The sequence below is a fragment of the Capsella rubella genome, unplaced genomic scaffold (genome assembly GCF_000375325.1).
Source record: "Capsella rubella cultivar Monte Gargano unplaced genomic scaffold, Caprub1_0 scaffold_4, whole genome shotgun sequence".
Lineage (NCBI taxonomy): Eukaryota > Viridiplantae > Streptophyta > Magnoliopsida > Brassicales > Brassicaceae > Capsella > Capsella rubella.
Window position 1 is genome coordinate 12123941 of NW_006238920.1, and position 22145 is coordinate 12146085.

The 22145-nt window shown below is 36.6% G+C and overlaps 6 protein-coding genes across 8 annotated transcripts in view; 2 read left to right on the forward strand and 4 right to left on the reverse strand.

Annotated features, from left to right (window-relative positions):
- Positions 1-3579, reverse strand: part of LOC17890137 — a 7776-nt gene extending 4197 nt beyond the window's left edge. Inside the window, exons 1-2 of the mRNA XM_006294616.2 lie at positions 2898-3579; positions 2191-2463 (exon numbers count right to left, since the gene is read on the reverse strand). Coding sequence (XP_006294678.2) covers positions 2191-2463; positions 2898-3491 — 867 coding nt within the window. The 5' untranslated portion in view covers positions 3492-3579. The remainder of the gene's footprint in view (positions 1-2190; positions 2464-2897) is intronic.
- The window catches only part of LOC17889495 (thioredoxin-like protein CXXS2), a 9646-nt gene extending 5759 nt beyond the window's left edge, over positions 1-3887 (reverse strand). The window contains exon 1 of the mRNA XM_006293363.2: positions 3574-3887. The gene's annotated coding sequence lies outside the window, so the exon portion shown is untranslated. The remainder of the gene's footprint in view (positions 1-3573) is intronic.
- A 5050-nt stretch (positions 3888-8937) lies between these two features.
- On the forward strand, positions 8938-11767 carry LOC17890079 (autophagy-related protein 18c). Its single transcript, XM_006295922.2, has 5 exons — positions 8938-9085; positions 9571-10466; positions 10776-11025; positions 11150-11273; positions 11415-11767. The coding sequence occupies exons 2-5, from the start codon at positions 9708-9710 to the stop codon at positions 11506-11508; spliced, it is 1227 nt and encodes a 408-aa protein (XP_006295984.1). The 5' UTR covers positions 8938-9085; positions 9571-9707; the 3' UTR covers positions 11509-11767.
- LOC17890357 lies at positions 11738-13242 on the reverse strand. Its single transcript, XM_006295970.2, has 2 exons — positions 12616-13242; positions 11738-12397 (listed from the first exon to the last, which is right to left on the reverse strand). Exons 1-2 carry the CDS (start codon positions 13220-13222, stop codon positions 11898-11900), a joined length of 1107 nt encoding a protein of 368 aa, XP_006296032.2. The 5' UTR covers positions 13223-13242; the 3' UTR covers positions 11738-11897.
- Positions 13243-13437: 195 nt separating this feature from the next.
- On the reverse strand, positions 13438-17317 carry LOC17888845 (stomatal closure-related actin-binding protein 2). 2 transcript variants are annotated; one of them, XM_006293930.2, is made up of 13 exons: positions 17126-17317; positions 16243-16559; positions 16008-16136; positions 15803-15895; positions 15521-15667; positions 15367-15435; positions 15142-15225; positions 14874-15054; positions 14594-14710; positions 14456-14514; positions 14214-14345; positions 13956-14105; positions 13438-13808 (listed from the first exon to the last, which is right to left on the reverse strand). In XM_006293930.2, exons 1-13 carry the CDS (start codon positions 17184-17186, stop codon positions 13782-13784), a joined length of 1566 nt encoding a protein of 521 aa, XP_006293992.2. In that variant the 5' UTR covers positions 17187-17317; the 3' UTR covers positions 13438-13781. The 2 variants fall into 2 exon arrangements, with proteins under 2 accessions (XP_006293992.2, XP_006293991.2); XM_006293929.2 differs by lacking the exon at positions 17126-17317 and adding an exon at positions 16966-17115.
- A 2285-nt stretch (positions 17318-19602) lies between these two features.
- On the forward strand, positions 19603-21935 carry LOC17888736 (probable E3 ubiquitin-protein ligase RHC1A). 2 transcript variants are annotated; one of them, XM_023784467.1, is made up of 3 exons: positions 19603-19787; positions 20420-20467; positions 20587-21935. In XM_023784467.1, exon 3 carries the CDS (start codon positions 20704-20706, stop codon positions 21685-21687), a length of 984 nt encoding a protein of 327 aa, XP_023640235.1. In that variant the 5' UTR covers positions 19603-19787; positions 20420-20467; positions 20587-20703; the 3' UTR covers positions 21688-21935. The 2 variants fall into 2 exon arrangements, with proteins under 2 accessions (XP_023640235.1, XP_006294585.1); XM_006294523.2 differs by lacking the exon at positions 20420-20467 and having other exon boundaries at positions 19604-19787.
- Positions 21936-22145: the final 210 nt, after the last annotated feature.

The window sequence follows — 22145 nt, forward strand, 5'->3', positions numbered from 1 at the left end:
ATCTCTCTGACTATCATTGTTCCCTTACTCAAATTTCTACTCCCAATTCTTCACCACCAGCAAAAATTTTCACAACTCCCTATCCTATTTCCTCTTACCTTTCTTATTCAAACATAAACCCTACCTACCAAGGTTATATTCTTGCAGTTTCCTTAGAAACAGAACCAAAAACTTTTCACCAAGCTATAGCATCTGTTCAGTGGCAAAAGGCTATGAATGTGGAGTTGGATTCTATGGAATCGAATCGGACTTTTAGTATTGTTTCTTTGCCACCTGGTAAGAATGTAGTAGGATGCAAGTGGGTTTATACTATTAAGTATAATGCTGATGGCACAATAGAAAGATATAAGGCTAGACTAGTTGCAAAAGGTTATACTCAACAAGAAGGGGTAGATTACTTTGAGACATTCTCTCCTGTTGCTAAACTGGCTAGTGTCAAGCTTATTCTAGGTTGTGCAGCTAAGAAGAATTGGAGTCTCTCGCAAATGGATATCACTAGTGCTTTTCTGCACAGTGATCTTGACGAAGAGATTTACATGAGTTTACCTCTTGGATACACCTCAGCTGATGGCAATCTTCCTCCAAATCCGGTGTGCAGACTACATAAGTCAATATATGGACTTAAACAGGCGTCAAGACAGTGGTACAAGTGTTTATCTAAAGCACTACTGGATGATGGTTTTGTTCAATCTTATGCAGACAACACACTCTTCACAAAGCTGAGAGGTACTTCCTTCATTGCATTATTAGTATATGTAGATGATATACTAATAGTGAGCAACAATGATGCTGCTGTTCACTCTGTAAAGACAACACTTGGGAATGTTTTCAAAACAAAAGATTTGGGTACAGCAAAGTTTTTCCTTGTCTTAGAAATAGCAAGAAGTGCAGCTGGTATCTCAGTTTGTCAGAGAAAGTATTGCCTGGACTTGTTAGCTGATACAGGTTTGTTGGGATGTAAACCGAAACCTGTACCAATGGATCCAACAGAACCATTGAATAAGGAAACAGGCACCCTATTACCTGATCTAACTCCTTATCGGGAATTGGTTGGTAGGTTACAGTATCTCTGCATCACTAGGCCTGACATAACATTTGCAGTGAATAGGTTGAGTCAATTCATGTCATGTGCTACTGATGTTCACTTGCATGCAGTTTATAACATTCTCAAGTATCTGAAGAACAGTCCGGGTCAAGGCTTATTCTTCTCTGCAACTTCAGATTTGAGTTTGAATGGGTTCGCAGATGCTGACTGGGGCACATGTAAAGACTCAAGAAGGTCAGTTTCTGGTATGTGCATCTTTCTTGGTTCTTCTTTGATATCATGGAAATCAAAGAAGCAGGATGTGGTCAGCTCAAGTAGTACAGAAGCTGAGTATAGAAGTATGGCACAAACCACAAAGGAGTTGTTATGGTTCAATCAGATGCTGAAGGATCTTTATATCACTCAAGATTCACCAGTCAAGCTTTATTGTGACAACAAGTCAGCTGTATACATTGCCACAAACCCAGTTTTCCATGAAAGAACAAAGCATGTGGAAATTGACTGTCATACGACAAGGGATCAGATCAAGAATGGGTTCTTGAAGCTCTTCCATGTGTCTTCTAGCAATCAACTGGCGGATATACTCACCAAACCATTACAGCCGGGTCCTTTTCATAATCTACTTGGTCGTATGTCGATTTCAAACCTTTATACTCCTAAAGATCGTTCGGTTTGAGGGGGGTATATTAACATATAATGTTTATATTGTATACTTAGAATAGGATAAGGTTTCCTTTAGCTTATTCCTACTCTTAATATACATGTACATATAAATACTCTTGTACAGTCTTATGATTCATTAATGAGAATTCTATTATTTCATATCAAAGTGTTAATAGCGCTACCATCACAGTTTCTAAACCACACATTTTGACAATCTGATACGTAAAAACCTATGAATTTTGCAATTTTTCTTTCCAATTGACACAAATAGAGAGATTCATTAAAACACTCTCCGCTTGCAACCGGATGTTCAACTAACCTTAGATTTTCCACATCCAAAAAAATCTACCAAGAGATCCTTATGAACTGATCCCTCACTAACCGCTATCTTGCCAATTCATAACAGCTCTACATTCAGTCCTAAGCTAGATACAGCGGAGCTATTGAGTTAACGAGGAAGTGTGGAGTTGAGAAAGTGAAACCTGGCCTTTCTTCTTCTTAACTTCAACGCTAACAAGGCCCTTTCTCTCAGAACCCTGAACGGGGAATAGGAGAAAGCAGCGCTTGCTCCTTATTGTCGGCTTAAATTTCTTAAATGTTATGCCACCACCTGACATCACATAAGCTCGTAAATCTGATCCTGACAGAGGAGCACCCATAACTTCTAGAATTTCAGCTGCCGTATTGATCTTCCTCATGGTCATTCTATAAACTTTATCGGGATTAATTGTGAACCTTGAGCGGAGGTATAATCCCTATTATTATAAAGATGCAGATAGCTGTGATCAAGTGATTTATATATGATAGAGAAGAAGGTGAGTATAACAGAAACAAAACCATATCATATAGCAGTTTTTGCACTCTATAAACAATATCATTCTATAAGTCACTAAAATACATCATGCAGAATCACCTGTACTTCTTTAAAGGAACATCAGTTAACAAGCAGAATGTACCTATACTCTAGTCGTGGTGAAATCAAACCAATATAATTGGAAGCTCCAAATCCATTCACTATCAACCAATCAACCCAACAGGGAACTTCCTAAATTTCATTCAATCACAACAACTTCATGGCACTGACGTTGGCAAAACAAATTCAATCACCGTAAAAGCACTAAGAATTGGAGCAACCCATCAAGATTAAAGCACAATTATGCGCGAGAAGCACAGAAAGACCGAAACTTACAGAAAATGCTACAATGGCTGAGGAGAGTGCTAGAAATCCATACTTGGCCATGCCCTCTGAGAGGCCAACAAATGTACTAGCAATTCCAAACATAATCCTCCAAAGGAAAATACATACAAAAACTCCGCCAGCACCAAACACGAAAAGACTATTCTTTTTCCAAAACGCATCAATGTGCAACCCTATAGCCTCACGGTATCTAGCAAAAGTAGAACTAACAGCTTTAACAGGCTTGTCAACGACCTTCCTCGCAAAATTCCCATCAACCTTCCGGAATCCATTGCTCTTAGTGGAGGCCAATCTAAACGCCGATGAAAAACTCAAATTCACACGAGGCAAACCCAAAGCCTGCAGCTTTGGATTGAGCTTAGGAGAGGACAGAATCTGAGATAAACCCACGTTCGTATAAGTGGGTTTCGAGGATAAGCTGTGGAAGCTAAATCTAGGCTGAAGCTGAGAAACACCATTCGAGGGAATAGCTGGAGAAGGTAATGCCGATGGGTTTGAGCGGGTAATGGTGGTGACAGGGTTGACCCGAGAGTAATGCAATCGAATAAACCCCTGAATTACTTTAAAATCCGATGCTTTCACCATCTTATACTACCCTTTTAGATCGAACGTACGAATACAAAACAAATATGCTAACTTGGAGTAATCGCGCCTGATTCAAAATTACCTCCACTCAAAACCACCGATCAAGCAATTCAATGAAAGTAAAAGAATACAAATTGGGATGGAGGAGATCAATCCCTTGAAGAAAGCCAACGTCTTCCCATTTGCCAAAGCTTGCTGAGCTCGTAACAGCGATTTTTGTTTTACTGTTCTTGACGTCAATGACAATGGTGATCGAATTGAAGAAAGATCGGGTCGACCCGCGCTAGATTCGGTTCGGGTCGGGTCGGGTCGAATAGTTATCGGGTCTTTTCTTGAACGAAGGAACAAGCATAACAACACAAACGGGGGCCACAGATGAAGAAGTTCAAAACTCCATGACCACTGTTCTGGTCGGTTCGCAGATGACAGGTTGGCCAATGGGTGAAATTGTCATTTTCTATTTTTTTATTTATTTGTGTTGTGAATTGGTTTTTTACACTCGACAAGAGTGGGGTGACCAAAGGACTAGGAAATAATTCTATCTCAATTGGGACAATCTAAATAGCACACCCACTTATATATATCTTTTGGTTGAACGAAGATAATGATATTTACTCACTCGTGTATCTTATTTTACCTACATGCATGTGTCTAGTTTATATGTGTGTCTCAGTGTGTGTGTATATTGTTTATATCAAAATATATGAAATTTATGCCTATATTTTCTTTAATTCTTATAATGTAGGGCATTAGTGAATTGATTTAGACATTATGTACATGTGTAGAAAAAAGCTAATCTGAAGTGATGGATATGCTTCTTCTTTTTTTTTAATCAAAGGTAGCCAGCAAAAAGCTTGTTTGTAAAGTATCAAACCATACACACTATTTTTCATTTTTGTTTGTTATGGCGTAATAATTAACTTGTGATAGTAAACTGATTCGACCATTAGCTATTACCAATGTAAATATTATGTAAACTGATTTTTTCAATGTAAGAGAAATAATGACTATTGATAATACATTTTGCGATGCCCACAACGTGTAATAATGTTCTAAGGAAAATAGAAAGTTGTTTGAATTTTAAAGTCTCATATTCAAGAAGTATATACTCCCATAATGAAGATGTAAAACATTTGATTCATTATATTCCCCAAAAAAAAATCAATAATTGAACTGCAAATTGCTATGTTCGTTTATCTTTTTTTTCACTCGAGGGAATTATACACAATAATTGATACTTGTGTTCACGAGTTTGAGAGATTCTTGAATGCATAAAGACAATGATACTACTTATTTTTCGGGACCAATTATATTATACCTAATCATCCTCAGTCTCCAATAATATTATTTATAGCTACTACTATGTCATCTCCCATCCACTCGTTAATCTAAGCTTTTTAAAAAAGATAAGAAACAAGTATATATAAATAAAAGACTAAATTAGATAAAAACATTATATATCTAAATTCTCAAGCTCTTCCACCTCTCATAAAATGTGATCCAAAAGAAAAGAAACCTTAAAAAAGCTGGCTGATGAACTTCTTGATAGCTCTCTCCCATCACAAATCAATTCTAATCATCCCCCCAAAAAAAACCCTGAAACACAACACAAAATTACACAAGTCACCATCTCTCTCTCTCTCTCTCTTTCTCTCTCTAATGTATGAAAGATATGGTGAGATATGAAGAAACAGTTAGCTTTCCCTGACTCCCATGAAGACAACGACCCAACATCACCACCATCATCATCATTCATCATTCATCATTCATCATCATAATCGTCATCTCTTTTTGGTTGTCCCTTCTTTGAACCATCCAATTGATAATAGCTAGTCGCTAGTTGCAACATCCACCTACTTCCCATTTTTCTATAAGTTACAGTCTCCACTTATACTTTCAGCGTTTTAGGGTTGAGAAGATTTCAAAAAGAAGAGCTAGCTAGCTAGGGTTTTCAGACAGCTCAGAAATCTGAGTGTGAAACTTCAAGAACCATGTAAGGGTTTAATTTCTCTTGTCTATTATCACATCTACAATCAGTTTTGACTTGCTTGAGATCTAATCTCTCAACCACAATAACAGATAAGATTTCTCAGTTCTCTGATTTTAGGGTTTTTTCTCCTTGTCTTGTGATAATTTCTTATCATTTTGTGGCTTGCTTCATTCAGATCTTAATTAGTTATCTCTCTTTCCCCTGTCCACAAAAAGATTATGCTTTACACATCTCTACTTTTGTAGGGTTTTCCCTCTTGTCTAATTCTGAGGCATGTATATGCAATTTCTCTGATTTTGGGATTCAATCTCTTGCGCAAAACCTCTAGAAACTGAGATCTCATGAAAAAATCCTGAATATCTCTTGGTCCGAAGCTTGTATTGTTTAAGTGATTAGGTTTGTTTAGTCTTTCAATATCTTTTTTGGTTTGTTTAGTCTTTCTACATATCATCTTATTTTATTTTCTCATGATTTGCAATGACTATGGTGGAATCTTTACATACATGATTTGCACCTGTCTGATTAATTTAGGTATGTGTTTACTCAAGTAGCTATTATTAATGTTGTTATTAATATGGGTACTGTTCATCTGCACAGGGGCTTACATCACTCGCAAACCAATTAATTTCAATTTTTTTAAGAAGAAAAAAACATAAATAATGTTTTTATGATTTCAATGTTTTGATGAACAGTTCGTCCTTTGTCTCTCTCTCTTGGTAGCCTCTTCTTGATAAGACCCATCAGTGGTCTTTTACTTCTACAGTAAAGCTTGCTTCTTTATGATAAATCACACTCGGCTTCCAAACCCTTGTAAGTTTTAGTTCGTATATACTAAATATACATATATAGATATATTAATACCTGCTAAATTAGTCGACATTCTAATTCACTACTGATGCATATATATATATAAGTACATGCAATGACATTTCAAAGTAAATGTTCACATAAGTACATAGGAAGTTGTCTTGGTCACATTTGTCTTGTTGTTACGTTGATGGCCCATTATATATAAAAGCAATAAGTGCATGTGTTTGAAACTATATCCCATGCCTATGTAACCTTCTGTAGAATCAACTGAACACAACTTACTTTAAATAAGTGTGGCCCTTCATTGTTTCAAAAGTGTATAATATTATATGAATGGAGATCAAACTAAAACAGATAGATACAGAAGGAGATTCTTTCAGTCCAGTCATGGATAGACAAAGAAGAGGGTAGAAATATCTGCCGACTCATCCATCCAAACACTCGTGGTAGAAAAAAGATAGATTTTAAACCGCAGTGACTGTGTGAATGATGCGGGAGATATTTTTGATCCTTCTTTATCTGTGTTTGGACTGAAGGGAGCTCCTTCTTTTTCTACAATTTTTCTCATCATGATCTCTGTTATTATATATAGATTTGCATCTAGACACGTATTGATTCCAACTGATTTTGGATTTGCTTTTTTTTTCTACGCCGTTGAGACATATATATCTCAAATGAATCCAAAGATCGTATATGAACATATGCTTCAGGACTTGAGCCGTGTCCACGTGCTTGAGATCAGTCTAGCCACTAATCACTAGGGTTGCAGTAAAGGTAAATTTATAGTCATATTTAAAACTTAAAAAGTAAAAGCATTTTTTTGAACGATATGTATATCCACTCTTAGGCAGATCTTAATTGTGTTTAGACAATGAAGTAACATGTCTACAATATACTTTTCCTCCCCATATTATTTGATGGCTTAACTAAGAGGTATAATATATATAGTATCTTAATTTGTATCGTACTATTGTATGCCTCATTCGTATTTTGCAAAATATAAGTATGATTTTTGTACTTGTTAATTGTTATTTTTGTATATTACCGATGTTTGGAAATGGGGCCATGCATGGTTCACCACTTTTACATAGTCCTTAATTTGATTAGAAAACGATATATTTACATTTTGAAATTAATATTTTGTTGTGTGTTTCTTTCAAAGTGTTCACGTTTTGTAATTATATACAGTACTGGACTACAGATTTCTTGAGTTTTTAATTTATCTGAACAGTACGTACGCATAGAACCGATTATGCCAAAATATATTAGAGTAATTATGTGGATATCGGTCGAGTCGTTACATCATATAATATATATATTATTAAATCCGATAGTAGAATATAAAATTTGCAACCATTTGGATTTATATTATTATAACTAAGCAATCATAGAAAAAAAAAAGTATCGACCCGTGCGTGATCTCAAAGGTATATTTTGTGTGGTACATGTATTTGCCTGCAATAATGCAGATATATATGGAAACGTAGCAAGTGGATATATATGGAAAAAATTATTATCATGTGATCAAAGTACTAATTAGTACTATATTAAATAGGAAAAGCATACAATACATTATTTGTTCGAAGTAATAAAAAAATAAACAATATAAATGAACTAGGGTTTATAAATTATCTTAGGTCAGGCCGGTGGTTACCGACAAAATGTTTCATCTTTTTACGTACAATGGTTTTCACTTTCCCTATAAATTTCCTGAAACCCATCACGTTTCTGCATGTAATTTTCCCAAATTCTTGGTGAGTGGTCTCCGAAAAGTACTAGCTAGTTATTATCCTTGTAAGAAGTTTATATATGTTTTTCAGATAATTTATCACAATATAAACTTTACAAACTATATTGCAATATACATATGAAGTTAATATGCGAATTTTGAGAGAAAGTAGAAATAGAAACATAAATAGACAATGAACTAAAACATTAAGTAAAGATTAGGGGGTTCATTAGCGACAATGAAAATAAGAATACAAGACAAATAATTCTAACTGATGATACCATGAAAACACAAGCTGTACTGTACTTGAAAAAGTCGAGGTTTGTCAACAAGTTGCTAATTTAGTAATTAGTAAATTTGCAACTATATAAAAAACATATAACATAAACAATCCAAGAGATAATAGTAGTAATGTACTATATATAGTTACTAAATGAGATCAATTTCAACTTTAATTCAAAACAGAATCAAGTGATAATTGGTCCAATGTCTCCTTCTCTCGGAGACTGTGGTTTTTTATCTTTCTTTAAGTTATGTTGTCCACATTGAACAAAGTGAGCGAGTGTTATTGGGGCTCTCACTAATCTCATAGCCAAATCACTTTTTTCCAAATATGGATCGGTTTGTCTCCAAAGTGAATATTCCATTTTTGGTATTCCTATATTTACCTAGTTACTATTCGAAAAACGGCACGACGCCTTCATCACCCAAATGAAAACGACACGAGTTTTGTTTTTGTAAAATACGGCTGTAGACACGTGAACTTTAGAGGATGGTAAAACTGAAGAAAGCCAATAGCTGGCGGCCCACTTGGACAATAAATTTAGCCCATTATTGTTTTTTTTTGTTGTTGTTTGTTAACCGACTAAATAAATAAATCCCAAAAAAAAAAAACCGGAGAATTGAATTTGGAGAAAGATAAACTTACCGGTATAGAGGAAAAATCAGCTGCAGAGCTCTGGAGCGTGTTCGTCGCTGAGATTGAAGCTTGGAGATTCAATAAGCAAAAATATTTCATCGTAGATCTCGTGTTACTACTCGTCGCGTTGATTCGTTTTGCGATTGGTGAGGATTCGTCTCTCTCTCCTTTTTGCTAATGTTTTGATTCAAGGATCGCGTATGTGTTTTTATTTATCCTACTTTCAGTTTTGCTGTTAATTGTTTGATCTGGATATGAGCTCGTATGCGGTAGTGTTTGTGAATGTTGATGTATTGTGTACGAATTTCGAATTCACTTTTTTTTTTTTTAGGAGTAAGCACTGCAAAATAGAATTTCCAGGTTAATGTGGTGCGATCATGGTGGAATCATCACTTTATAGCTCCTACATGAGCTGCTTTTTGGAGCTCTTATTATGATATAGTTGACTATAGCGAATGTGAACATGGCAGGCTATCAAATTATGTGAAAACAATTTGATGATCCTATTGATTATGTGTTATAAGTATGCCTGAATCTTTCGTTGCTGCATTGTATTTGCTATGGTTTTGGTTTGGATAATTGGAGCTATGTATTAGCGTTACTTAAAAATTTTACATTTACCATCTTTCAGGTCCAGTCGTTCGTTTTCCTGGGATTGATCAGTCTTAAGCTTTTCTGCTGGGTGTATCTTGATCTTGCAGGGGTAACCTCTGCTTAGCTTTCGTGGTTATTGGTTTTGGTATAAAATAGCTCAACTGCTCGGAAAAAATGAGTTCAACTGTTTCAAATTCCCAAGGAATCCTGCAACCAGGTGGTTATGGTAGCCATGACCCTCGCACTAACAGCACTTCTGGCTCTTTTGGGGTTCCAGAATCAGAATCTAATGAAAACGAGGAAGCTGGTTTGGTCTCTGTGTCTTGGAACCAGGATTCCAGTTGTTTTGCTGCTGGAACAAGTCATGGTTTCCGTATATATAACTGTGAACCTTTCAAGGAAACTTTCAGGCGTGAGCTGAAGAATGGGGGGTTTAAAATTGTAGAGATGCTTTTCCGAAGCAATATATTGGCGCTTGTTGGTGGTGGACCTAACTCTCAGTACCCTTCAAACAAAGTTCTAATTTGGGATGATCATCAGAGCCGTTGCATAAGTGAGTTTTCATTTAGGTCTGAAATTCGCTCAGTGAAACTAAGAAGGGATCGGATTGTTGTTGTTCTTGAACATAAGATATATGTTTACAATTTTATGGACCTAAGACTTCTTCATCAGATTGAAACTCAAGCAAATCCAAGAGGATTATGTTGCCTTTCTCATCATTCTAATACATCTGTGCTGGCTTGCCCTGGTCTTCATCGAGGAGAGATTCGAGTTGAACATTTTGGGCTTAACATGGTGCAAATCATAAATGCTCATGATTCCAGTATTGCGTGCATGACCTTGACATTGGATGGTTTGTTGCTCGCAACTGCCAGTACAAAGGGCACACTGATTAGAATCTTCAATACCATGGACGGAACTCGTTTGCAAGAGGTGAGTATGAATACTCATTTCTCCTTTCTGAATGCATTGACTTATATATCATATTGATCACTACATCATTTGTTTTGCAATCTCATAGATCAAGAGAACAGTGTCAAAATCAGATGGTGAACAAATACCTTTTCTGACTTATGAGTTACTGACAAACCTGCTTTATGGCTTTTTTTTGTTTAAAAGTTTGCATAAGTGAAGCCCCATTCCTCTGTTAATGAAACTGGTTAATAGAATTTAATTACAAAGCAGATGTCACTTTGATGCTCGTTACTAATGCATGCACAATCCAATGCTGCTTCTTTACAGGTACGAAGAGGAGTGGACAGAGCAGATATCTATAGTATTGCACTTTCACCAAATGTGCAATGGCTGGCAGTATCAAGCGACAAGGGGACTGTTCACATTTTCTCTCTTAGAGTTAGGGTAGTTGGGGAGGATTCTTATTCCACTGAAAATAATGCTCTCCTGACACAACAAACTTATTCTAATTCTCTGCAAGGCCTTGTTTCTCCAACGACTGGTACCAATCCTGGTTCGTCATTGTCGTTTATGAGAGGTAAGCAAAAATTGAATATCTCTCCCGTTCATATAGAGTTTGGAGGACTAGTTTTTGGACTGCTACTGTAAAACCTTACAATTCATTCCCTCCTTCTTACCTAACATGTAGACTCTTGTTGCAGGTGTTCTGCCAAAGTATTTCAGCTCGGAATGGTCATATGCACAGTTCCATGTATCAGAAGTCACACAATTCTTCGCAGCATTTGGCAGTCACAACACGGTTGCTATTATCGGAATGGATGGAAGGTATAATAACCCATTCTGATGTCTCTGAGAATATATCAAATTTGCTGTTCTCTCACCACCACCAATTCACTAGTTGTGCATACATGAAAATCACCCTCAGATCTCTGCTTAGTGCTCACTCGTGTTTTCATGGGCTCGCAGTTTCTACAGATGCAGCTTTGATCCGGTGAACGGGGGAGAGATGGGACAGCTAGAATACTTCCACTTTCTAAAGACGGATAACCGCACAGAATAAGTCAGATTCATACTCCCGTCACTCCTCTAAGCCTCTGTACATAATCATGTCTATGTAAATAGATTTAGTGAGAGTGCATAATATTGCATTCTTGCATATTGCTATTTCGAGTGAAGGACCTGCATATTGATTGGGACGATGTACATATCTACATAGCAAGATTCATCCGCAACAGTTTGATTCTAAACACTGTTATGTATATTTTCTAATAACATCACACAAAGAGTAATAACAACGGAAAAAAAACAGTTTCATTGAATTCCTGGGAAACCAAAGGCCTCCAAATTTATATGTTTCATGGATCTGAGATCTCATCATATCATATACGAACAATCTACAGTGTTTTAGGTAATCTCACAATGCAGCCATTGAAACAAACAGTTTCTGCATCAAAATGGAGGATCGATGGAAATGGAACCACTTGGGTGAGGTAAGGTCGAAGGTATGTCCAATCCTGACATATACCCGCCCCCATACAAACTTGCACCAGCTCCAACTACTGCACCAGCTCCCAATCCTGCAGCAAACCCTGGCCCAGGCCTTGCATATCCTCTTCCTGCTCCACCTGGTGCACCTCCAGATGATGACGATGATGGTATGTTAGTAACATTCTCTGATTTTGGGATGTATGTTGGCATGTACCCTGAGTTCATTGGTGGTGGTGGCTGCATTGGTGGAGGATAGTAAGGTTGTTGCATTTGTGGGTTGGTGTTGTTCATAGGAGGGTTAGGCATTGATGAGTACTGGCTATATGGTGGATCTGAGAATGGGTTCGAATTGTTTGGCTGGTTCAATGGAGCAAATGGTTGCTGCGATGAACCAGCCATGTAATCTTGTCCTGAAGTGTTGTAATCGGAGTTGTTCGAGAGCATGACTCCTCCAAAATCCCCTGCGCAATAGAACAGAAGAAACATCCATGAGTTCTCTTTTCCAGACAAACCCATCTTGAAACGTTAAGACTTAAGACAGAAAATGGGATCTTCGGGATACCAACTACCAAGTGTCAGGTTCTACAAGAATTTGAGTTACAGCAAACAAAACCAAAGAAGTACAAAACAAAAGCAGATTGATTGATTCCACTACAGTATTATGATTAGGAGACATTACCTGTAAAAACCCCAAAGTCTTCTTGCTCTGCAGATATACGGATGGAAACATCAATAAAACCTTGAGGCTTGCTCGAGTTCTGCTTCCTGAGCTGATAGCTTCCAGTTTCTTCAATTACAGCTTTCGAAGACCCCTGTTGTTGCTTATACTTGGTCAGAAACTCCTTCAGGGAAACAGTAGCAGAGCCATGAAGCCTCTTCCTCAAGAATAAGGGCTCTCTGCTATAAACCTCGACGTGCAAAACCGACTTGGAATCTTGAATCGCGGAGTCATCGAGTAAAGTAGCAAACTTTGTTCTCCAAACAGGATTGTCTGATCTCGAAGCATCGATTGCAGTGCAGTACTTGTCTTCTGGATTAAGCCACCCAACAGCGTACCACTGATGTTTCAGTAGAGAGGATCCGATTCCGATTCCCACACGGAGCCCTCGAGCTGATATCAAACAGATTTCAACGAGCATTTTCCCCATTGATTTTGGATTCGGACTTACGACAGAAACAAAAGTTTGGAACTTTGAATCTTGTTTTGACGATGGACTGAAGTGTGAAACAGAGAGAGCAAAAGAGAAACAAAAAAACTTCGGACAACTATGGTCGGAAATGATCATCTTTCTTCTATATGTTAAAAGTTTGGCTTTGCTTAAAGTATCAATTCTTTTTTTCTAGGACCAAAAAGTATCCATAATTTATGTCCAAAACACCATACAAGTTTCTTTCTATTGACATTTGGATAATTCTGCATCGTCAGATAATGCAAAGTTAAATACATGAGATATCCCAATTTTATTAAAAGAATTTATCCCTCAAGTTTATTAACAGTAAATTAAGAATGAAAAGTAGATTGTAGTACTGAATGAAACACTGTTCTGTTATTACATACAAACAAATCTTGGATTAACAATCTCATCACACTCCAAAAAAAAAAAAAAAAAAAAAAATCTAAGTGGCAAAAAGCTGGGACCAAACAAAACTAAACCAATCAAACAAACAAACCAAAAAAATCAAATCAGAAAGAAAGCCAACCACCACAATCATAGTGATCATGCCAATAACACAAAATTGTGTTTTCTGCCTAAAACTATGCAGCAACACTGTGTTTCTTCTTTCAACCACACGGACGGACACATAGCAGTCGATGTTGACCAAGGTTAATTCTTTCATTTTCCATCAATCATCTGGTCCAACCAGAGTGACCTGCAGGGTGTGAAATTGATTCAAAATGGTTGCCTCACACCAGAACTATCTAATGGAGTAACTTCATTTTAAAAGGGAAACGCAAAACAAGAGAAGACAGAACCGGTAAACGAAAAATGGATTATTATTCTGGGAAGTTTTACTCACATTGCAATCATCTGCGTATTTACGGGCAAGAACAATGGCTACATTACGTTCTTGCTCTGACTCGAAAGTTAGCAAGAAAGTTGAGCCCTTTCTTAGTTGCCAGAACAATGCCTTTGCAGGAGCATTAGCATTGCCTCTCACTCCACAGAGCTGAAATGTTACCAAACCATTTAAACTTGAAAGGAAGAAACTTCAATAAAGCTAACAGGAAGAGCAAAGGGAGTGAATAAAGCAACACTATCACAGGCTCTAGATTACCTGCATGGATGTTGAATATATTTCTCTGGCCTTTGTGATCCATCCTCGGGACAGCTTTATCCTCGCCTTTCCAACAGTAAATACATGGGATCTTGATGCATGGTCTTGTCCATTCATCTGTGATATAACCACCTGAGGAGAAGTTCAAGATGTCTAGATATATTAGAGCAAGAACTAATTAAGAACTGTTTCATGCAATATTATATATTCTTCCATGTAGAAAAGGAAAGTTGTAAACATACAGTGAATTCACTGTTAGATTTGCGCAGGAGTGATTCAACGCGTGACTGCAAGCCAGAAGCTGTAGATATTGTCATTCAATTAGCCATTCGTAATACTTCATTTCTTAATAATAGCAAACTAGTTCTCGTAACACCAACCAGTATTAATTGGACCATCGGTTGTAACTGTGAATTTCTGGCCGTTTGAAAGAATATCTGCTTGTATTACTCGCCCGACATCGAATGGTTCTGGAGCATACACCGACCAATTGGCACCTGAGATTTGAAAAATGTGAACAGTTCAAGCTAAAAGCTATAAGTTACTACAACGGACCCTCATAAATACCAAACTTGATAATACATGATAAGAATTCGCCAAATATGTGAATGAATCTTTAATATTTAACTATTTACATAGCAAAGAGAGAATGCCAAGTACCAGATATAGCTTCTCTTCGACTAGACTCAGATGCTGCACGGTACCACTGGATTGAACATTTGGAAATATCTACACCATTGTCTGGGGAGGCACGGATTCTTAGGCATGAGCCAAGACTTTGTGCACCATCCAGAACATATGGACAAGACTTGGACCCCTCGGCTCTCTTGATTATTGCTATCTATCAACATTTTTTGGTTTTTTTAGAGAAAAACAGGTTTGTTGATAATAAAGAAATAACAAGAAGTATGCAACACACAAAATATACCTCTCTTTGAATTTTCACGGAATATGCAGACTTCTCTCGGATTTGACTCTTTAAATCATAAAGCTCATGTTGCATACCGAGAACCTACATTATAAAGCATTCAGTTTATATCTTAAGATGTCGCCCATCAAAATCATGAAGTAATTTGAACATTTGGATTCTATAGTCAGAAAGATGACTAATAAATAATAGACATTTATTTAGAGCAGAGAAATGGAGTTGAACCTTGGTTGGTTTATGCATCTGTTTGATTCGTCTAGCCTCCTGAACCTCCTCAACCAATTTCTCCACATTCTGTGAGACAGATCATAAGTTTGATTCAGAACCGTTCTCCTTCTATGCCAAAACAGAACATATGTAAAGGATTACTGATACATACCGGTCCCTGATCTCGGGAAGCTTTAGAACAAAGCTCTTGTTCTTGAAATGTTCCTCCAAGTCTCATCACAAGAGCCCGTGCACTATCTATTTCAGCACAAGCAAATGACTTTTCTTGGTTTACTAACTTCTTTGCATCTTCTGAAGCCTGAAAACACAATGCTTACTTTGAGTGTTAAAGGAAGTGACCAAGCTAGAAGAGACTTGAGTCCACAAATGTCTAGCAATATTTTTAGATGTATGTTTATGAAAAGCAAAAAAAGTACAACGCAGTGGAACAGACCTTCTTGAGGAAGCTTGCCAGTTTCTTCACTTCAAACTTATCTTGTATTAACTCACCTTCATTCTGAGTTAACTTTACGGCTAGTGCCTCAACCTGCAAGACACATACAAAATATATTTACACCCTTCACAGTTGATTCAAGTCCCCAAAGAAGTGGATACGGTAGCAAGACAGTGCAAACAAACTGTAGGTAACAGAAGCTAACCATGGAGATAGCTTTTTCCACTTCTTCCCTGTTACGCCCATCCATTCGACCTCTCACGGTTTCTAAAGCATCCCTAAGTTTCTTTAGCATAACATGTCCTTCCAAAGAAGTCACCTCATTCAACTTTGCCTAAACATTCCACCAAAGAAGCAGAATATGTTAATCATCTGGTATTCTGTTTTTTTTTTAGACCATTCATCTAAAGACTAAAAACACAGACACATAGAGTGGACACCTCGTCAACTAATTTAGAAGCTGCAGCTAGATTCTTGTCGAATTTGCAAGCGAGGTCACGAACTGAAAGCTGCTTGTGCTGATCTGACAAATCTCCGGTCTCCTTATCAACTACATCTTTCACAGATGGAGCTTTTTGATCTTCCTCAGGTTCATCAACAATCTGATCGTCAGGTCCTAGCTTGTATGATGGGAAATGATTAGAAGCAAAGCTCACATCTGCTGAAATCGGTTCAACAAATGCTTCTTCTTCAGAGTTCACAACTCTCTTTTCTTCAGTCTTTTTGGGATATAGTTTAGTCATTGTCACGATCTTGTCTGCTTACAAAAAGAACAAAGAACAATTAAACTAACATGTCTTCTTATAATCATCAATTCTGAAAACCAAGCATTCTCGTGACTGCAACTATTGATTTTTTTGTTTTGTCTTTTTATTTCTTATTATTAAAAGAAACGTTCAAGAAATCACTGTTAAACCCAGCAAATGCTTGCAGCCAAGAAAAAAATCTATAAATGGAACTTGCACTAATCTTAAACTAGATGATAACTTAATTTCAGATCAATTTTAGCTCAATGGATTATAAAAAGATGCAAGAACCATGAACAGATGATAGAAAATAATTTGTCATATTAGATTAGAGATGCAAGAATGATCTAACTCATGCAAAATGCAAAACAAGAATCGATACTACAAACATTGTTTCAAAAAAACACTTGTTCTTACATAAGCCAGCCACAGAAACAGAGAGAAAGAAGAAAGAAAAACAGAGAAGTGTCTTTAAGTAGTAAGTCTTGAAAGTTTTGTGAAAAAAGCGTCAAGATAGAAGCAACGCTCCAAAGATGCAGAAGTAAAGAGAGGGGGAGAGAGAGACACAGACACAGACCTCTGGTCTTCTGATTCTTTAGTCTCTCTTCCCAAAAACAGCTAGCTTGACTGATCATCATTTCTCTTCTCTTTTCTCTTTCTTTCTTTCACGCCATCATCATCGTTAAAGAGAAGAAGAAGAAGAAATAAAAAAGAAAAGAAACGTTTTATAATTCGACACAGTCTGGTCCGCCTCTTGTTTGCTGGAAAGTGACGACGCGCGCTCTCTCTCTTTAAAACACTACGCGCCGTGGTTTAATTGTGTTTGTTGGATGTAATTATGATTCTTTAACGACCATTTCGTTTTAGTCCCCACTTTGTATAAAAGGTTTAAGCAAAGAATAATTTTGTTTTCTTTTCGTGTTTATCTAAAACTAATTATCCTCAATCTTTCATAACCCATCTCTTTCATTTTATTTTTTAAAAATACTGATCATGAATTCATGATTCATTATGTCCTTTTTCTCTTGTTTATGACAATAAACCTTTAATCCCACCACTTTTGTCTCTTAATATTATATTTAAGCTAGTGTAATAGCCACCAATTTTGATAGCCGTTTAAGGAAAAGCCTTCCATTTACATTTTGAAGAAAATAATAATGTTATGAATACTGAATAGACATATAAAAATATATTTGCTGATGACAATAAAATTAAGAATAATATATTCAATTATTGAATTATTGACCAAATAATTTACTACGTTGATTTTTATTTTTTTTTGGATATATGATTTACATGATATATATTCGACTATGGTTGGTAAACATAGACAAAATGCTAGATACCAAATATAGTATTATTATTATTTTTGGATTGAAGGTAGCACAATTATTGATAAAGGGAATTGGAATTATAGAACATGCATGTATTGTATTGATTCTATAATTATCATTCTTACATTTTCTTATCCATGGAATCTATCACTTGGTAGGTTGAGAAAAAGAGACTTTAAATAATTGTTTTTATGATAGGAAAAAAGGTAACCCCTTTATGTTTGATTTAAATGGATAGTTGCAACGTACCAAACTTTCTTTTGTAATCTTTATAATCAAAATCAATGTATTGTCCAAGTGTGTGCATAAAGATGATGGGGTCGAAGTAGTTGTTGACTCCAACGGTTCATTTATATTTTGATCATTCCAAAAAATTTGTATAGCAAATGAAATGATTCGTGCCAGTACGTAGGTTACGATGAATACTATATGCATCATATACCAAAATCCACATCATGCATGCAGAATCATATATATATATATATATATATATAGTTTGATCATCAATAAGTTTACAGATGGTACCAAAAAAGGTCTATCAAATTAACTATTGCTTTATATATAAAACTGTCAATCTCAGTTGAAAAGAAAATGAAATCAAATTTGATAAACGACATATTAGTTCTGTCAAGTATGTAATCAAGATATATAATATCAAATCATAATCATATGTATGATAAACGCAGCTGCCATGTTATATATAAAAAATATACTCTTTGAAATTTAAATCCACTGAAGTTAGACTAACAATAGTATAATACATGGTCTCTTATGTGGAACTGGAAGAAAACAAAAACCAATCTGCATATACGTATATACACAACCACAGACGACCAAAATGATAAGCAAAGTCTATTTTATTTAACTTAGTAATATAAACGCACGTAGCCAACTCTGTAAAAGCCATTTTCGTTCGTGCCCTGCTGTTCTCATGACTAGTAAAATTGAAGAAATTTAGGAAAGATGTATGGGTTTGAGAGAGAGTAGCGGAGTCGTGATATATAAATTTGATAATACAGTTGGTGGAATCTTTGTCTTGAAATGCCAACGTCTCAGTTGAAAGGTCAGAACACAACTACATGATGTTTTCACCAAAAAGAGAAACTATCAATCAATGTGATTGTGGTGAACGTGAAGGGGAGTACTTCTTCTACTCTGTAGTTTAAAGTCGTTGTCTGATACAGTTTTACATTAACCGTTCTCCATCTCTCGTTACCTCTCTTTTTTTTTTTTTTTTTTTTTTAATTTTATAGTTTAATACTACGATTTATACAATACGTGTTTATGTATAACTGAAATGAAAATAACGTTTACGAATGAGTCCAATCCATGAGACAAACTGAACAACATGAGCTGTTTCTTTTTGGTTTTTTGTTATATAAAGCCATTTCACCATTACCAATTCTAAACATGTATCTACTTCCTTGATCGTAATCTAATTTGGATTCACGTTGTATGAAATGCTCTTATCCTTTACCAAAAGCCTAAAGTTATCAAGGCCTATCATTGTCCAACATAAGGCAGATCATCTCATGCTTCTACCTCCTAACAGGCCACATCTGAAATGAGTCCTATATTTTGTCCGAAAAAGTTATAATAAGCCCAAGGCCCATAATATTTGTAACTGATAAAAACTGAGCAAGACTTTTGGGTTGACTAAAAAAAAGACTCAAATACATTAGTCGATAACACGTGGCATAGTGCGAGCTCGCAGAGAGAGACTGTGAAAGTAACACGGAGATAGAGAGAGAGAGAGAGAGAGAGAGAGAGAGAGAGAGAGAGAGAGAGATTCTTCTAGAGTCGGAGTAGTAGTGGTTGTTGTTACTCTTGTAGTACGTCTTCTTCCCCCAAATCCTCATCGCTAGGGTTCCTTTCTCCTTTAGATCCATAATTCTTAATGACGAGGTATTCTTCTTTCTTTCAGCTCGACGTTTAACCAAACTTATCCATGTCTTTTAGTCTGCATCTTAGGTTTTGTTTTCCCTGATATTATTATTTTTCTCGTTTATGTGTTGGATCACTACTGCGTTGAATCAATTCTCTTTTTTTGCTTTTAATTATGCCTTCAATTTCGTCTTGCTTAGCTTAGCTCTGCTTTATGAAGCCTTTTGGCCCTTTTCTTTAGTGATTTTCAATATTTGATATTGTCTTTTCGTCTTTAACTTGATAGTTATGATGAGCATCTGAAAATTCCGACTTTATTCTTTCTCTCATTCGAGAAAATAGTCTTAGTTAGAAATTGTAGCTACGACGAGATGACTGAATCATCTAGACTCGCTGACTTCATATTATTTGGTCTTAGCTTTTTTGGGGTTGCCCTATATTGTCTATAAGCATATTCCGTCAAAGTTTATAACTTTGTGTGTTAATTAGCTCCTGGAGTTTTTTAGTGCCTAACCATTAGTGATTAAGTTATATGTATTATAACTACTAGTATAAGCTCTAGCTTTGATGAGAGTTTGAAGATTCAAACCTAGGCTATATATTGTTGAAGCAAACACTTCAATTTCATCTCTGGATTTTGGTATTCTTTACAGGTGGAAGTTGCAACCTATGTTGTAGAGTTTTCTACTCTATTTACTGAAGTATGACCTTTAATTAAATCTTGTAATGTGCATTTAGCGCGATTTTTCCTGTAGTCTTTGGCTTTCCTAATTGGAAAGACTGTAAATAAGTGATTATCAACTTATACTTTCTTTTGCAGGATTATGACTGAGACCTGGCAAATAAGCTAAAGCTTTTTCTAAGGGCTTCAGGAGAGGATTGCATTTTTGTGGTATTGTTTGAGCTCACAGAAGGATAGAAGAGTGAGAAGCTAAGGATGTCAAGCAGTCGAAATACCCACTGGTGTCACAGATGCCAGCGTGCTGTCCGGCTTCATGGCCAAGAGCCTGTATGTTCTTATTGTGGAGGAGGATTTGTTGAAGAACTTGATATGGCTCAAACCAGCCCATTTGATATGTTTAGAGCTCACAGGGATGTTGTAGAACGTGATCCAACTTTTGATCTCATGGATGCGTTTTCTGCCTTTATGAGGAACCGCTTAGCCGAAAGAAACCATGACAGAGAAATCAGAGGAAGAACCATCAGTTCAGGTCCTGAGAACTTTCCTGGCCTGGCTCCTTTATTGATCTTTGGTGGTCAGGTCCCTTATAGACTATCTGGAGACAATGCAGTGGAAGCCCTCTTCAATGGCGGCTCACCTGGCATTGGCATCACACGTGGTAACACTGGTGACTACTTCTTTGGTCCCGGTCTTGAAGAATTGTTCGAGCAGCTTTCAGCTGGCACTACTCGCCGAGGTCCACCACCAGCACCTAGATCATCAATAGATGCATTGCCAACCATCAAGATCGCGCAGAGGCATCTTAGGTCGTCAGACTCAAATTGTCCTGTTTGCAAAGACGAATTTGAATTGGGATCAGAAGCAAAACAGATGCCATGTAACCACATCTATCATTCTGACTGCATCGTCCCGTGGCTGGTTCAGCACAATTCATGCCCGGTCTGTCGCCAAGAGCTACCATCAGCTAGAGGACCTTCAAGCAGTCAAAACAGAACCACCACAAGAAACTACAGAAATAGTAGTAGTAATAGCTCTAGTAGCAGTCGTGAGAACGGCAACGAAAGAAGGAATCCATTCTCTTCCTTGTGGCCATTTCGTTCATCGGGTTCAAGCTCGAGCTCCACTCAAAACCGTGGAGGCACAAGAAACTCGGACACAACCGATGAGAACCATAACTACCATCAACAGCAACATCAACAATCATATATGGGATACAGTGGATGGCCTTTCGATTACTAAAAGTGAGAGCTAAAAACAAATCTTTTGGTCTCACTTTGACCTCTCTCAACTTACACTATGCTTATGTTTCTGCGTCTTCCTTGTGCTTCCCTCTCTCACCCCCTCACTCTCTTTTATCAATATAAATAATGGAAAACTGTAATTGTAGATTTTCAGTGTCTGTAAAACAAATTCATCGTTTTCTATATGCTTTGTTAAATACTGTATGTCACTTTAGTTTGGTTGAAGTAGATTTTTCTTTTAGTAGATCGATAAATAAATGAAGGAAAATGTCTGGACACTCTTGCGCGATCTATCTCGTGATCTTCTTGTTGCCTCTTCTTAGTCACTATTAAAAATAATAAGAAAAAGAGAAGAGGGAGGCTCGTGCTTCGATAAACTAACGGTGCAGAGTGATTGAACGAAAGCAAAAAAATATCTTCCAGAAAAAGACTTTTTTGATTGCGTATAATGAATAC